This window comes from Tenebrio molitor, chromosome 8 (assembly GCF_963966145.1).
Source record: "Tenebrio molitor chromosome 8, icTenMoli1.1, whole genome shotgun sequence".
NCBI classification, from domain to species: Eukaryota; Metazoa; Arthropoda; class Insecta; order Coleoptera; family Tenebrionidae; genus Tenebrio; species Tenebrio molitor.
Window position 1 is genome coordinate 8,844,821 of NC_091053.1, and position 17,292 is coordinate 8,862,112.

Genomic DNA, 17,292 nt, shown 5'->3' on the forward strand with positions numbered 1-17,292 from the left:
AGAACTAGGTAATACCCCTGACGGACAAACAAATTTTTATATGGTATTATTGCATGAGATTGGACATACTTTAGGTATTGAACATTCTGCCAATGATAAAGCAATTATGTATGCTTATTATAAAGGAGATGGTGATAAATTAACGCAAGATGATATTTGGGCAATTCAATATTTATATGGAATACCTGAACGATCAAAATATGAATCAATACCAACTACAACTACCACAACTACTACATCTACCACAACTAAAAAACATATTACTTTGACTCCTGGAAAGACTGATTCATTACCTGATTTATGCAGCTTAAGTGAAACTATTAACACATTTTTAATAGCAAATCATAAATTATATATTTTCTACAAGAAATATGTCTGGATTGTTAATTTAAAAGACATGAGCTATGATAATAAACCAAAATTAATTACAGATTATTTAACTTTTTTACCAGATAATTTTCAAGAAATATCACATATTTATCAGAGACCAGATGGAACTATTTTGATAACAACAAACAACTTATATTATATTATTGATTTTCCTAGTTTCGTTGTTAAAAACGGTTATAATGGAAGATCTATCACAAGTTTAGGCGTTCCTAATGGAAAGAAAATTAATGCAATATTTAGTACTTATTCTGGTCAAACTTATATATTTTATGACAACACATTGGGCCGTATCACGACACCCTTATTAAATTTAATCATGACTCTAATTACCTTGGTAACGAATTCATCTCTTTCTCGCAGGTTATAATTGCATAAATCTATATCGTTTTATGTTTAGTTTAATCACGATTTTAGTTATCGGCAACTTTAATAACGGTGTCGTGATACGGCCCAATGTTTATAGAATTTGATGAATGCCTGTTTAGACCTAAGAAACATGGAATGATAGTTGAATTGTTTTCTAGTATTCCTTCTAATGTTGACAAAGCTTTTAGATATATTAATGGAAAAATTTATTTCTTTAAAGACAATAATTACTACGAGTATCATGAATTTTTGCAAACGACAAAATCGTATAAATTTGATTTATCTATTTTTGGAATTAAATGTAGTATTATACAGGGTCTCTATAAATGATTGTCGGGTCCAGCCAGCCATGGAAACTTGTCAAATTTTGAATGTGCCGCTTTGTTCGGCAAATAATGAATGTCACATTTTCAGGTTAGGTTGTTGGCTTTTAACCAGAGACAAGTTTCAACTGTGCTTTACTCTTGCTAACATTAATGTATTTATTATTTAATATCAACACCAACAGGGGAACAATTATTGCCCCCATCGTACCGCCACACACTGTACAGGAATTGGTATGAGAACAAATCCAAACAGATAAATATTGAGAACACCTTGTCTCCGTATACCACAATACAATACTTGATACTGCCTTTTTGTCTGCTTTAGTGCTTTCACATTTCTTGTTTTATGCTAGTGGTAAATACGACCTAGACTGAATTGTCGAATATGGTATTGACTCCCATTTTTTCTCCCAATATAAATAACAGTGTTTTTCATAACAAATAAGTCTTACTGGTTTTTCAATAAAATCAAATGTATTCAACAACATAATTTACAGCACTAAATAACGATAACAAATAGGCATTTTTTTATAAAATAGATTGAGAATGTCCCCCATTAACTTCTAAACACTTGACAATTCTTCATTTATTTTCAAAAATATTTTGCAGCATTTCTTAGTTAAGGATACAGCAACACTGCTATCCACAGTTCCATACACCAATTTTCAAAACATGTAAAGGAGTCTCTACAAATTGGTGTGGATTCTCAGCACTCCAAATTATGAAATTGAGGTGATTTTCAAACTGAATACATTATTAAACACAACTTTGATAATCTGCAGGTTGGAGTTCTTGTACAACACTAATTTTATAAAGATGCAGTTATAGCCTATTTTTAATGATTTTATGACAAGTGCATCGTGATACACCAGATTGTTGAGATAAACAGGCTATGGATATCTGTAGAGTCTTTTCCACCATTTCTTTCAAATCCTCGAGTATTTCATCAGATACTGGTGGTCGTCCTAATGATTTACTCTTGCTAATTGTTCTGATTGTTAAAAATCTGTTCACAATGTTGTTCAGATATTTTGATGGAATTCATTTTTACAAACAGATAATTCCCCATTACTAAACCTTCCATTTCGAAAGTAAAAAACAACAATAAACGTGTTCTGTTCAACAGAATAAACCATTATAAAGAAAATAAAGCTAAAATAAAACATAAAACATTAAAGCATAACCTCACAAATTTTGCCAGTGTATTTACCTCTAAAAGCGGACGTACTTGCAATTTTTATTGAAAAATACAGATTTTTGGTGTATATTAACTGTGATTAACTGCGATAAAACGAATATAAGGAACCAAAACTCGACTGACAAGCGCAAACGAAACGTCAGTCACTAATGTCAGAAGTGACCGTGAAAACGAACTAGAATTTGGCATCGGTTTCAAAAAAGCGGAACAGTAAAATTTTTTTCCAAGGCTGGCTTGACCAGACAATCATTTATAGAGACCCTGTAGATAAAATTATGATTTTACTAAATAAACTTAAATAATTTTCAATATAAATGGATAACAAAATAACTTTAATTTTAAAAGAGAACGGTAAACCTTATCTTTGTTGTCAAGTAAACGGCAAAGAAACTAAAATTGATCTAACAGAAAACGAAGAACTTGAACTACATCTAAAAATTAATGATATTATACTCTCAAAATTAGCCCCAGACCAGAAGTAGCACATAAACATATGTATGAATTCTTAAAATTTGTTGAAAGTAGTTGTGTCCGGCAGGGGTAACGCTTTTCAGTTTATCCTTGAAAATCGAGGGTCGTGTTTTAGCGATTTTTTTTTCAGTTTACCCTTGAAAATCGGGGTGTTTTACCTTAAAAAGAGCTGTGAAGAAAGACAGTAAAATCAGTACACAATATAATCGAATTACCAGGGATTCTAAAACTAAAGAACTTTTAAATAAAATAGAAACAAAAGAATTTGGTTTTGTTTATGATAAGAGGGTTATTCTAGAGACCTTTGATACAATACCATTTGGATATTAATTATTTTATAATAAATTAAGTTCTTTAGTTTTGAAACACATTAAACACAAAAAAATAATGCTGAGGAAGTGAGGAACTATTTTATCGTTCCTGTTTTATTGTTTCCGCCAAATTGTACGCATGCGCTTGTGCTTAGCTTGGGCCGTTCACCGTTGTCTGAGTCTACAACAGCTGATAGTCTTAGCTGATAGTCCTGATAGTGTTCTGTGGCTGTTACTGTTATCTAAATCGCTAAATTTTTTTCCTATATAACAAAAAATGGAAGATAAAACGTATGGAATAAAAACACATCTCGTTGAGGAATTTAGAGAGTTGCAAATTAGTAGAAGAAAAAGCACGATGGTGTTTGTTGGAAGTTGCACTCTATTTATTAATCGCGCCCCGGTAAGGGTTAACATAGAAGCGGGAAATGGTGCAATTAGTATTACACCGTTCCCGTTATTAGGTGCACTGGTGGGGTACAGAATCCCGCCGCAGAGACTGAATTTAATATTTCCAAACCAGGTATCTATTGAATTACACCCGGCCCTAATTATCCATCTGATGTTTAGTACAGACGAAGAAAAACTGGAATTCATAGGGCACTTGAATTTGTAAGTTAAAAAAACGGTAGATAATTGTTTACTTTATATTGGTTGTTTTGTTTTTTCAGACGAGAAAATGAGTCGAGTTCAGAAGAAAGTGGATCTTCGAGCGGCCCTTCAACCGACTCCGGTATTCAAAATGTATAAAAAAAATGAATAGTAAAGGGATTTTCGGGAATTTTAAGTGTTTCTTTTTAAACGGTGAATTTTCTTGCCTGAAACCGTATTCATTTTTGTGCTCAAGTGGCCCAATAGAAAACATGCCAAAATCTCTAAAAAAAATGTTAATTTTAAAATATACCTTAAAATCGGGGGTATCTTCACGATTTTTTCTGCTTTTCTGCTTACCCTTGAAAATCGGGGGTATTTTCACGATTTTTTTTGCTTTTTTTGTTTACCCTTGAAAATCGGGGGTGTTTTCTATTTATCCTTGAAAATTGGGGTGTTTTTGTGCTTTTTTTAGATTACCTTGAAAATCGGGTTATTTTGCTTGATGTTTTTTTACTTTTTTTAACTACCTGGAAAATCAGGGTGTTTTGCTTGATATTTTTAGCTTTTTTAACTACATTGAAAATCATGGTGTGAGGTGTGCCTGATTTTCGCAATATTTTCTGCTTTTCTATTTACCCTTGAAAATCCGGTCATTTTCGCAATATTTTCTGCTTTTCTATTTACCCTTGAAAATCCGGTCATTTTGCTTGATATTTTTTACTTTTTTTATCTACCTGGAAAATTGGGCTATTTTGCTTGATGTTTTTTACTTTTTTTATCTACCTGGAAAATTGGGTTATTTTGCTTGATATTTTTTACTTTTTTTAACTACCTGGAAATCGGGGTGTTTTACCTTAAAAGTGGCTGTGTGCTGAAGGGGTTATTCATTTTTGTGCTTTTCTGTTAACCCTTGAAAATCGGGGTGTTTTACCTTAAAAAGTGATGTGTGCTGAAGGGGCTCTTATAGTAGTTTCGTGAGACAATTGTAACTAGAAATTACACGGGGCCACTAGAACAAGATAGATGGTGTTTGCTGGCCAGGTGGTTAAAAGATTGGAAATCTTATAGCCATACACCATACTACATATCTAAACAAGATTTTCGTACGCGCAGAGCTCATGCAATCTCAAGTAAGGCACTCCGAATTCGATTTGCAAACAGTGATGATATTGGTGTGTTCATGAAGGTAACAAATTCTTACGCATTGCTTGGCGGTGAAGAACATTCCGAACATGTGTGCAGGTAAGGTTTAATTATTGCAAAACTTGATGAAACATCTGACATTGGCCTTGAAGTCTTATCAGGAGCGACTTATTCCCGTGATAAACACTTCACTCGAGGGCTGCAGAGTAATAGGTCGCATGTGTGTTGGTAATAAAAACGGACTTCTTTTACCAGAAGCAACTTATGACACAGAATTACAACACATTCAAAATGAACTTCCTGATTCAGTTAAGGTGGAAACAATTGAAGACAGATTGAGTGCATTAGGAAATGTGATCGCGTGTAATGATCATGTTGCTATCATACACCCGGATCTAGACAAGGTCTGTTGAAGCTCATTCTCAAAACGTGGTATTCTAAAGTTGTCTTTGCAGGAAAGTGAAGAAATTATCGCGGATACTCTGCAAGTTGAAGTTTTCCGCCACATGATAGCTAATAACGCGTTGGTAGGATCGTATTGTGTTTTAAGTAATCAAGGAGGATTGGTGTGTGCAGATATAAATAACAGTGAACTTGAAAATTTATCCTCATTATTGCAAGTGCCTCTAGTTGTAAGTATAAACCAAAATGAACAATTTAGGGCAGAAGTTTATTGCTTCTATTAATTTTAGGCTGGCACCGTAAACAGGGGTAACAAGATTGTAGCATCGGGACTAGTTGTGAGTGATCACATTGCTTATGCCGGAATGAAAACCACGTCTTCCGAATTTACTGCGATCGATACTGCATTTGGATTAACTCCTCCTACACTAAAGACGTTTTAGGTGTGGATTGTCAAACTCAAGATCAAGAAGTTGTAATGGCAGATTTGATTAAAAAAGAAAAAGACTTACAAGTTGCGCGTCGTACATGGGAATTGCATAGTTTTCCCTCATTACATGATAGAAATTAACATTCATATAGGTACTGTTACGTTATAAATTACGCTCCAGAAACTGGGCAACCCTGTTACCGGTTACAAATCCGGAATGTTCAGGGGTATAACGAACAAGTCGTGGCTTCGACTCGGTTTACAATGCGAACCACGAGAAACGCCGACCGAAGCTGAAAAATTGGTGAGAACAGCCCGGAGTACGGGAAATGATACACAATCTTCCAACTAATCGTTTATTCAGATGTCAAACAATGAAAATAATGATATAAATGAAAAAGAAAACAACGAAGCCTGACTAGCCTAATGGCGTGTACAAATTTCAATAACCTTAACTCCTCGGAGGGTCCTCCGGGTCCCAGATATTCAACGAACGAGTACCGGCGAAACAGTAAAAAAAATTCCTTTCTTTAGCGAAGGAGGAAGGCCGACTGGTCCTACGTAACGTCGCTATTCGGCTACGCCGCCCGCATAAGCGGGGAGGTCCTCCAAGTCTTCCTTCGCTCCAAAAAAAAAAAATTGAAGTTAAGATGTTTTTCTCCGGTACGGACCGGTGAAGAACCACGCGCAAAAAAAAATGTTCGGTGAGCGCGATACACAATTCCTGGCGAGGTCACTCACCGATTGATAATCGTTCGTGAATATAAAAACCCGACGGACTTGATAAGGAAATTTTTTTCTTAAGTTAGTACGATTAATGAAATGACGCGCCTTATGACAAAACTGCAACTTTAACAGTGGAACAAATTATAAATCCTAAACGCGATATACAAATAAATGAATTTGATGGAACTTTTCACCCGTCGAAATAATGAGTGACAATGGAAATTTGACTATAGTTAAATACAAACGCTCAATTAGTTCGACGGAGTGACAAAATACAACCGAAAACTTTGAGAAGCTACGGCCTGTAAAAATTGGGGTGTCACCACTGCTCCGGACTTGCTGGTGGGTAGATCCGGCACCTTCCGGTGAGTCCGGGGACGACCTGGACTGACAGAACTCGACGAGATCCTGATCCGCAAAAGCGTTCGGTCTGGAACCTTCCGTAGTGAAGTCCGTGATCCGCTTGGCGATGTGGGCGGTGGTACTTAGACGAATCGTCTCCAACGGCCCTCGTGAACTCCACTACGTCGTCTCGTCGGCCCTGCAAATTCACTCGATCACTGTCCCCTTGACTCTCCCCAGGCACTGACAACACTCCCGGCAAAAGGTCGTGAAAAATCCCCCGCTCTGTCTCTGGTTCCCCCGATTTATAGCTTCCACCCCCTCTGTGCGCAGATTTTTCGGCGGAAGTCCGAGTACGTTTCCGTCGCGATGGATTCTAGAACATTCTAGAAAAATCGCGAAGATTTACAATCGCGCGGAGATTTAAATCGTAACAGTACCTACGATTATAGCTATTAAGACAACAAGGGTTTTATAGACGATTTTTAAACTATAAAACACGCGTTGTCTTCAAGATTTTTTCTAACACTAACATCTTATTAGAAATTTTAATAAATTCAGAAATTATTCGAGGCGCGTCACAATACATAAAATGCGGAGGTTGCCGTGGGTACTATGGTAATAATATCAACAAATTTGGAAAAAAACAATTTTCATCGTTGAAATGTGCCAAAACGTTCCAGAAGAAATAAGAAAAAAGGGACAATTTGTTACCAATGAAGTCTAAAAGTGCATACGAAAAGGTGTATGTTTCGTTTCAAGGCCGGAACAATAAAAAAAGCATCACGGAGGTAACGGAAGATGTCATTTTGGCTTTTCTTGATATGGGGTAAATGTGTAGAACTCCATTAAAAGTTAATTCACACTACGTCAAGAATCATTTGAAGAAAATGTAAAGATTACCAGTTTTCGATGGCCGGGCACGTGCATTGGATGAAACAGCAGAAGTTAAAGAAGAAGATGTTAGGAACAAGAGCACGAAGCTAATGCGGCAGTTCCAATTCCATAATTGTACTTTTCACTTTTGTGATAATTACTGTAAAAATGATGAATAAAATGTTACTTGAATAATATGTGTGAGTGTATTTTATGACTCTATAAGATACGTTGCTATTGACGACGTGTCTTATAGAGAAAAGCGTATTTTATGGGAAACATAAGGTGTGAGCTCAAATGCACCATGGAAACAGTATAAGATATTAGTGTTAGAAAAAAATAGTAACCAAACTATGTAGAATCTCCATGATATGTTATTCTGGGATTTCGATTCCATTGATTCCAAACAAATAAACCAGGACAGTCAGTTTTATTTGTCCATCGACTGTACGTAAGGAAGCGTTTACTAGAGGGTTTGTTGTTGGTGTGATTTTCGCTATTTACACTAACGGTCGTAGAAAAAATGGTTTACCTGCTAGACTCCTTACAAAGAACTTCATCTGCAGTAACCATTCTCAACATCTGATCGTGATTACTTTCATTGGGGTTTGCGGTAGGGCTGTTATAAAGTACTCAAGGAGTCAAAGCCATATTCGCACTATATTTCTGGTCGTACTTTACCACAATCCAAGCTACTCGTGGGCTAGCCTGCTTTCATTCAAGTGTCCAGCTAAACTGCAGCGCAGCGATGAATTAATAGGTAATGATTTTAAAAAACAAAGTATTTATGGTTTCCTGCATAGAACTTGGATTAAGATTAAATTTAACATTTTTCCCCATAAATCTATTAGACGTAATTTCTTAATTTTCGCTTTGAATATTTTGGATAGGCACTGCTTACCCTGCCCGGTTAACTAATATCGACTATGCAAAAGCAAAGAGAAATGTTTATTCTAGGAAGAGCAGAAACGGGATATTACAATTGCGACATTATTTCTTAATTGCTGAATCAATCCATTCGTTGTAGCTGTTAACTGCCGTGTACACATCCGGTTTTCCTGTTGCGCATGGTTGCCCAAAAGACACGACCCCCGAAAACTGATTTTCGCAAATCAAAGGCCCTCCCGAATCCCCATGGCACGCTGCATTACCCTCGCTACTCATGCAAATTAACCCTGGGTTGTACAATTGTTCCCACTTCTTTTTACAATCTTCGGGACGTACAGGTTGCACAGTGGCCACTTTGAATTTATTCGACAGCTTTCCTCCAGCTTCAGTTAAACCCCATCCCATTACGTAACACGGATCCTCGTAACTTGATAATTCCACCTGCATTCTCTTTGGAAACGATGCTTTATAGGCCTCATTTCCAACAATTTTTAATACTGCTATATCATTTCTCATGGCCTGTGGATCGTAGTCGGGATGCGTCTGTTTGGAAACTATCTCGTAACGGATTCCTCCCCCGTCTAGTGAATCACTGCCCACCACAACAAATTTAGCCACGTCTCTAAAATTGGGGGTTGCAGATTTTTTTTAATGATGTGCTTCTTACAATACCCGATTATACAGTGTGCAGCGGTCACTACGTGTTGGTCGTCGATAAGGGTCCCGCCGCAGAAGTGGTCGTTCTTGCTGCTCCTAAGAGAGACGACATAAGGGTAGTCTTCTTTGTTACCCTCGAAGCCGCCAACGATTTTGGTTTCGTCGTCTACTTGCACTGATGGTAGTGCTAAAAGAAGAAGTAATCGACACAATTATTTCCTAAATACATTTTTTTTTAAATGTCTCTGTAAGCACTTACCACAGGATGAACTCATTATAATTAGGGTCAAAGGAATCAGAAATATAAAATTCATTGTCTTTTGCCTTCGACAACCTGTTACTGTTACCTTTGTAAAGCGAAATTTGTTTATGTAGTAGCGGTAATCTTTTTCGCATATTTATCATTTGATGCTCTAAAAACCTTCGCAGTGCGAAACTACTTAGAATTCAGTATTGTTATTTAAATTTATTTATCAGTAATTTAGCAAAAAGAATGATACCAATATTTAATTCGGAGTAAAATAAATCCAATTATTCGTTTAATTTGACTCTTGTTGTAAGAGAATTTTAATAACGATTATTTCCTTCATACATATAAAAAGCCGTAGTTGCTATGGTTTTTCTGGCTTTTATATCGGTTAAATTTGAAACGTCAAAATTTAATCGGGTAAATATCTGTCAAAATTTAATCGCTTCTTTATAAAATCTATTTGTTCATAATAATTCAGGAAATAATCATTCCGAATACCTCGCGTGCATGAAAATAACCTGATTAAATTTTGACGTTTTTTGTCGCAAACATTTTGCTTAAAGAAATATTTCTCGTAAATTTTCCACCCAAAATTTTGTTACGTAACCTTTACGAAATATGCTTTAAAACAAGGAAACCGCATTGGTGTACATTTTAAAAAATATGATATACAAGGGTGTATTTTTAAAATGTGCCGAAATTTTACCTACGAGGTTGTGGGACAACGTAGAAGACAAAAAGCAATTAAAAAAAAATTGTACCTCAAAAATTAAATGTCATTTTATTTTTTTGACAGAGAATTTTTTAAATATTTTTTTCGTGTTCTACATGAAGCCGGTAGCTCGTGGTTAAAATTATGCTGGTGCATTCTGGGACACCTGTATAAAACCTGTTTTACAGCTAATGTCAGTTGAATGACAACGACTGACGAAATTCCGTGGCCGTGACTGTACGTCTAGCGCATATTTTAAGAATTAATCAATTAACGTACTTATTCAATATTACGCAATATTGATACAGTTATTTCGAGCATGCAAAACAGATAAACAATAAACAGGCTTTCTATGTATCTTTATTCTATTAGTGGATAAAGATAATCTCGTAAATTTAATTGTGTTGAGGTATAAACAAAAATGTTTTATTCAACAAACGAAATAATTTACATTAGGATTATTTATCGGTACTCATGTCATTATCATTTTAGTTTATACAACGTGTCTCAGAAATAAGTACTTTAATTTTAACCAGTGACAGTTCTCGTCAAGAACAACAAAATTTTTAAGTATCATTTTTTCGAAATATAATTTTCATTTTAGTACATACATAGATATCGTGTTGGTGTATGGTGAAGCGTCGGGAGTGCTCCTCGAGTCTAGAGCATTTCCGTGCACCGTGCTACTTCTTGTGAGGGTACATGAAGGACTTGGTATATTCGATCCCAATTGACACAATTGAAGTTTTAAGAAAACGAGTGGAAAATGGTGCCACAACAATTGTGCTGTAGACTTTACTACAGTGTGGAATAAAATGATTTTCATCTAGTTACCTTTGCATTACCATTGTAAAAATACGAAAAGCCGCTCTACAAAAAAAAAGAAAGCCTAACCACAAAATACATTACATATATCCAAATTCCAAATGTGATTTATTGCGAAGGGATGGTATGAATGCAAAGTTGAGATTGAAATTAAAAAGGAGCTAACAAAAGCAAGTTACAGCTAGTGAAAGTGGCCACCAACGTTTGTTAATTCAATTTTGTAAATTGTAACAATTGTCAATTCGATTGATGACATTTATTGACAGAACTAATAGTTCGGCACTTCAAAAAAAAAGTAGAGCGGTGCAGGAATACCGCTTGTTTCCAATCACTTAAGAAATTATAATTATAAATTATACTTTACACAAATGTTTTAATTTTTTGCTGTTCACAATCATAATAATTAATAACAATTGCAGACCAATGAAAAACTAGTAAAAATTGCAGAACAACTGTCACTAGTTTTGACGTTTTTAGTTTTAGTCTGGTGCAATTAGATATACCCAGTAAATGGTTATAGTAGGTGTCACGAAGGTAAGCCTAGTGGATATTGAAACCACTTGCCGCCAATTTTTCATCGAATGCGTCCATTTGACAAAAAACCTACCTGACAAATTTGAATTTTTTAAGACAGCTAATCTGATTGGTCAAATTATCTAATTATACGTAAAAACCTTGGAGTTTGCAAGAATTTGATAATTATAAGTGAAACACAAATGAAACACAATTTGTTAAGTATAATTTTTTAATTATAATTTTATTGTGCACACCGTCATTCACAACTATGGACCAAACATTGTTAATTATAATTCGTAATTATAATTTATAATTATAAGTGATTGGAAACGAGGGGATACACTGACCGGCACAAAAAACGACTCACCTCGCGACTCACTTTGAATTTTAAGTAATTCAATGTCTTAGAATTTTTTTTTGGTATCATGTTGTATTGGTAGGTCCTATTTAAGTTATTCTTTGCCAAAGAATATCCGACAAACAAAACATTAAACACAGCAAATAAACATTTTTCTTTTTTTATAAAAAATTGTCAAAATTTGAACAGTATTTTGAATTAGTATCTCGTATTGTCAAATTAAAAATTTTAACACGTCAAACAACCGACAAAAACACAACATGGAAGTAGCGCAAACTTTTCAATAATTTATTTAAACAAAACAATTTGGTTGCCATGGTGACCATAGCACTCCCGATCATTGAAAATATCCCAATTTAACTATTATTAAAAAAAATAAGCACAAATATAATTTCAAGATTGTTTATTAAAGAAGTCATAATGAGTCGCTTTTTGTGCCGGTAAGTGTATTTACATGTGCAAAAATTCCAAAGCAAACTAGATGAAAATCATTTTGTTCCACACTGTAATATTCTGGAAACTTCAAGTATGAATAATAAACTAGGCAAAAATGAATAGGGAATTTTTCCTTTTTTGAATTTTTATAACTACATTTTAAAATTTGTAATGAAATCTGTTAGAAAAATATACATATGTATACATTAAATGTAATGTTTCAAGTACCTGTAACGTTTTAAATTTATCTAGTGTTTCAGAACACGTGGGAGGACTGGGGCAATTATTTTGCTTTCCAAAAAGATTGTGGAATTCCCTATTCATTTTTGCCTGGGTTATTGTAAGGGAAGTAGGAATTACTGGTGCCTTCAAATTTGAAAATATTTGTGCTATTTTTTGAGACGTCGAAATTTATTGAAGAATCTTGATAGTCAAAAGGGAATTAACACGGTAACTTAAGTTTTTTTTGACTTTATATTGTAACGGGTTAAAGCGCCCCATTTAAAAAAAAATTCCAAAGTCAAAGGAGGACCTTTTTTGGTAATTGTTCACTTTAACTACTTCTGGAATTTTCGCGTTTTTTCTGGCTAGACAGCCTCAGGACGTCTTCCTACATCGTTTCCCACCAGTCAAACCTTGTGCGCGACCTTGAAACACAACAAGAGAGAAAAAAAGGCATTTGCACAAGGTTTGAATGGTGGGACACGATCTAGGAGGACGCCCTGAGGCTGTCTAGCCAGAAAAAATGCGAAAATTCCAGAAGTAGTTAAAGTGAACAATTACCCCTTTTTTTCTTCATCTAGGTAATTTTCTATTCCTTCCTCAGGCCTTTTTTTTACTCTCGCTCTTTATCTTCTCTCTACCGTCAAATACCGCCTTCGTATCCCGGACTCCCAGGAGGCTAGTTCGTGATCCTACAGGAATTATCGCCGGATCCTTGAGATTGAGTTATCTCCAATTTTCCACGCAGGCGCAGTCCTCACCGTCGAAGCTGACCCTCACCGGAGTTCCCGGAGCCCATCTTCCGGTAGCGATCAGCACCGCAGCAGCTCCGGTCAGATTTTTTTGATTCCTAGTAGTCAATTGTCACCAGGAACGGACGATTTGTTCCGTAAAATTGCGCCAAATCAATCTACCAAAAAAATGCGCAAGTTCGTTGAGTTGTTCTTAAATAAGCTTGTGAATAACCTTGTGAAGGGCTAGCTACTTGACGCGTGATTGTTCGCTCGAACTACTCAGTATTTTGAACACATTTTACGCCCTGTACGACACGTGGCCAGGCGCTCTTATATAGGAGCAATCTCCGGGTAAAAAACCGAATAACAATTGATTTTTAATTTCAAAATGGTAGCGGCTTACTAGAAACACTCACATTTAATTTCATTTAATTAATTATCATACCAAATACCCTTCCTGTGTTCATTTTTGCAATTTTACTTCAATATACGTTCATTTCTACCCCTTGTGTCATTGATTTACCCAAATTTTTCCTCTGGGGTTTTCGGATTTGGACCCAGAGTTAAATTTTCAATTTTTTTTGCAACCAAATCCGTGGCGCCCTATATTTTTCGCCAAGGAACCCCCCCCCCCCCCCCAAATACACAAATTGCTCTCCGAGTGATGCCGGCGCAGTGGACCATCCGCTCAGGTAGGTTACAATATACCGGGTGTATTATGAAAAATCTTTGGTACAGTAACTTCTTTATTTTTCATACGATTTTAATAAATGATGTGTCAAACAAAATCGTTTTAAATGGGCTACAATTTGAATTGATCTAATATTTGTTCTTGAGTTCTGTTTTTGACAGATGATAATAAACTTTTTTTTTCAAATTGCACTAGTAACTTTTTTTGCTCAATTTTATAAAGATTTTTATTTTGAATATGAAAATATAAACAACCATGCTCATGCATAGAAACAAAAAGAAGAAATTAAAAAATAATGTATTTTTTTAATCAAGCAGTCACATGTCACATTAAACAGTAATAAAAGTGCATTCTAATTTTGCAAAGTGACTAGGAGAGCTATGGACATTTAAGACAGTGTCTATTTGACTCCGCCCGATAACAGAGATGATTTAGTAAGAAGAATCGGAGCAGTATGTGAACAAATACCACCAGAATTTTTATTAAATGCCGTAATGGGCGTCAGTGGAAGGTGTCGAATGTGCCTTAGAGAAAATGAAGGTAATTTCGAACATTTGTTATAGTAAAGTTATGGTTACTTGATTTTTGGAAATTCAATTTTTTTTATTAATAACAAATTTTTGATTTTTTATTTTAATGTTTGTGTATTCAGAAGATAAACATCTATCAGAATAAAGATAAAAAAATATACAGTGCAACTTAAAAAAACAAAGTTAGCTGCGGTCTGTCAAAAAATATAATGTCAAAAAAAAAAATTATAGCATGTCGGGCTATAGTGTTTCTAAAACTATTTTGTTTGACGTACCATTTATTAAAATCGGATAAAAAATAAGTAAGTTATAGCACCAAAAGTTTTTCATAATACACCCGGTATTAGATACTTCAACTTTTTGAACATTCTTGCATTTTTTTATTAATTTGTCGAAGTACACTTGATTTCAAAACATTCGCATACTTACACCTATTTTTCGCTGTATTATATCAGGGTTGTAATTAATCAACTCTGACATTTAAACTTTTGAAAAGTTAAAATCGGTGCACACGAGTTCCCGTCAGCATTATATTTTATACCTGGGCTTGAACATAGGCCCTTTCATCCTGCACACGAATTCCCGTCAAGGTAAAAATGCACCCCAAATTCTAAACTCGAATTCCCGTCAGAAAAAAATCTTGGTTATTGAAAGCACTGTTACGAAAGTAAGATTCAATGATGAATCATCTATGTTCTGAAGTAAAAACCATTTTTGCGTTAAAATTCGGTTAATAGTGACAGTTGTTTGACGTTTATTAGCTGACTTAGCAAAAATACAAAAAATCTGACACTGTCAAAGTCACAGCCGCCCCTTATCTAAGTATATAATTGTTGATCACACGGTATTTGTAACTTTTTAAAATTTTAAACATTTTTTTTGGTCCACGTAATGGTAAACAACAATGGCACCTGGCAAAGGCTAGAGGGGTAGGTAAGTAAGAGATTGAAGCGCTCTTTTACCCTTGACGGGAACTCGAGTTATGGATTATATCAGTTGATAATTACCTGACGGGAATTCTTGCATTACTTTATGACAAGAAATAAGTCAGACGGGAATTCGAGTGCGCCCGATTATATGGCCCTTTAAAAGTATTTGACCAGACATAAACGTTCCTTTTGTCGCAATTGCAGTAGGCGGTCAGCCCAACCATAAATCATGCTTCAAGCAATTCTCTGTTGTAAATTCCAGAGCCGGCCTCAAAACAAATGCGTACCGACGAAATTATATTTATTTATTAAATGTACAATACTGTTACAAATCATCTTTACTGTTTTCAAGACACAAAGTACTAAAGGGAATTTCGTTACAATAACAAAATTTACAATAAACATCAAAAACATGTTCTATTAAAGTCCGTCTATCGATATTTTGAAACGACTTTTTAAACACTAGTTAATATTTTGGGTCGTTTATGGTGGTTAAGCGTTACTTTATTTTATGAGGGATTTTAGGGTTGTTCACGACAAATCCATCACAACAGAATATTTAGCTACCCTGTCGTAAATTTTGCACCGCGTGCCTGTCTTTGTTAAACGAAAAGCTGCAGATTTGGTTATTCCCACTTTTACAACATCCCTCATAAAGTACTTTAGTTGTTAAAACCGTAAAATTCACTTATCTTTAGACAAACTTTACAGTTACAGAATTTCGAGTGGATGATTTTTCTGAATACAAAATTTCTTTTACCGTATTTGTAGTGTCAGTATTCCGAAATAATGGTTTACGGGATTAGGGATTTGTTGGCCCTCGCCTGTCGGCATTTCTACCTGACCTGACAGAAAATTTTGTGACCATAACTTCGGCCGAGAGGATCCCGGCAAATTGATTGACAGCCGCCAAGATTTTCAGAGTACATCCCCGGAAACTTGAATTTTATTTAACTCCACTGCAGCCATAATGCCAGCACAAGTAATATAGTGCTTGTATCTTCCTAAGGAATTCTGACTTAAGCCCTAAATAAACCGAACAAAAACCCCACTTATTGTCATAGTGATTGACAGGTACAATATCACAATAAATTTCTTTAAGTAGGGTCTTTGTTCGGTTTATTTATGACTTAAGCCAAAATTCCTTACGAAGATAAAAATACTTTAGCTCTCCTTTTGTTGCTTTCAGCCAACATTATTTTTTAAAAGCCTGGAACTGCCAGCCAGATCTTTTAGCTCGTATTACCCGTGGGCCGTTTGGTTGCGGCCTTCAAGAACCACCCTCGCTCGTTCTTTTGTCGCGTCCCAACGGAAACGGCACTTCTTTACCTGATAACAAGAAGGTTGTTTTCTTTCGTGCTCCTCTCCTCTGCATATACAGCCTGAATAAAAACGACAACATTGCTATACTTGGGCCAACCAACAGATATAGTAATAAAAAAAAGGGGATGTGGCCTACTTGCGTAGAACGATATACGCCGAAGCCTGTTTCACAATGAAGCAGGTTCTTTGCCATTTGTCATTCTTATAAGTCTTGAAAAAAAACTATTTTGTAATACCTACAAATCGAAAAATGCCAAGGAAAACAAACAAACATAAACACGTGGTCAAACTCCCGAAGCGAGGTTAAAACGAATGAGATGCCGGATGCCGTCAAGTAATTTTTGTGGATGTACATCAGGCTTTCGAAAATCTGCGCACGTTTTGAATAAGCCAATTGGAAGCTGCTATTTAAAATACGCGGGCACTAGGGAGCGGTTTTATTACTATACTCGTATCTGTTGGTTGGCCCAAGTATAGAATAATTCTTGAGAATAAGGAATTGTTTTGAGCAAATCTGTTTAATTTTCACGAAAACAAAAGCACTAACATTATCAAAAAAAAAATTCTTCAACTGAATATAAAAAGGTACAAATTTATACAAAAAAATGTTTTGGTCGCCTTGTTTTAATACCTTCTACAGCGTAATC

General features: G+C 35.3%; 2 protein-coding genes and 1 long non-coding RNA gene across 3 annotated transcripts; 1 reads left to right on the forward strand and 2 right to left on the reverse strand.

The window, feature by feature from the left end:
• Positions 1 to 1,213: 1,213 nt before the first annotated feature.
• Positions 1,214 to 4,720, reverse strand: LOC138137546 (uncharacterized). The gene is made up of 2 exons (XR_011161784.1): positions 4,014 to 4,720; positions 1,214 to 3,937 (listed from the first exon to the last, which is right to left on the reverse strand). It is a non-coding gene; the product is annotated as an uncharacterized lncRNA (long non-coding RNA).
• A 204-nt stretch (positions 4,721 to 4,924) lies between these two features.
• LOC138137022 (eukaryotic translation initiation factor 6-like) lies at positions 4,925 to 7,772 on the forward strand. Its single transcript, XM_069056325.1, has 3 exons — positions 4,925 to 5,203; positions 5,255 to 5,431; positions 5,492 to 7,772. The coding sequence occupies exons 1-3, from the start codon at positions 4,925 to 4,927 to the stop codon at positions 5,642 to 5,644; spliced, it is 609 nt and encodes a 202-aa protein (XP_068912426.1). The 3' UTR covers positions 5,645 to 7,772.
• Positions 7,773 to 8,504: 732 nt separating this feature from the next.
• LOC138137543 (chymotrypsin-1-like) lies at positions 8,505 to 9,860 on the reverse strand. The gene is made up of 3 exons (XM_069057005.1): positions 9,380 to 9,860; positions 9,136 to 9,307; positions 8,505 to 9,085 (listed from the first exon to the last, which is right to left on the reverse strand). The coding sequence occupies exons 1-3, from the start codon at positions 9,432 to 9,434 to the stop codon at positions 8,566 to 8,568; spliced, it is 747 nt and encodes a 248-aa protein (XP_068913106.1). The 5' UTR covers positions 9,435 to 9,860; the 3' UTR covers positions 8,505 to 8,565.
• Positions 9,861 to 17,292: the final 7,432 nt, after the last annotated feature.

Coding starts and splice junctions, on each gene's coding strand:
- LOC138137022 (XM_069056325.1), top strand. CDS start 4,925: ATGAAACATCTGACATTGGCCTTGAAGTCTTATCAGGAGCGACTTATT. Junction 5,204..5,254: donor TACACCCGGATCTAGACAAG/GTCTGTTGAAGC, acceptor TTGTCTTTGCAG/GAAAGTGAAGAAATTATCGC. Junction 5,432..5,491: donor TATTGCAAGTGCCTCTAGTT/GTAAGTATAAAC, acceptor TATTAATTTTAG/GCTGGCACCGTAAACAGGGG.
- LOC138137543 (XM_069057005.1), bottom strand. CDS start 9,434: ATGAATTTTATATTTCTGATTCCTTTGACCCTAATTATAATGAGTTCA. Junction 9,308..9,379: donor TATAATGAGTTCATCCTGTG/GTAAGTGCTTAC, acceptor TTCTTCTTTTAG/CACTACCATCAGTGCAAGTA. Junction 9,086..9,135: donor GCTGCACACTGTATAATCGG/GTATTGTAAGAA, acceptor CCCCAATTTTAG/AGACGTGGCTAAATTTGTTG.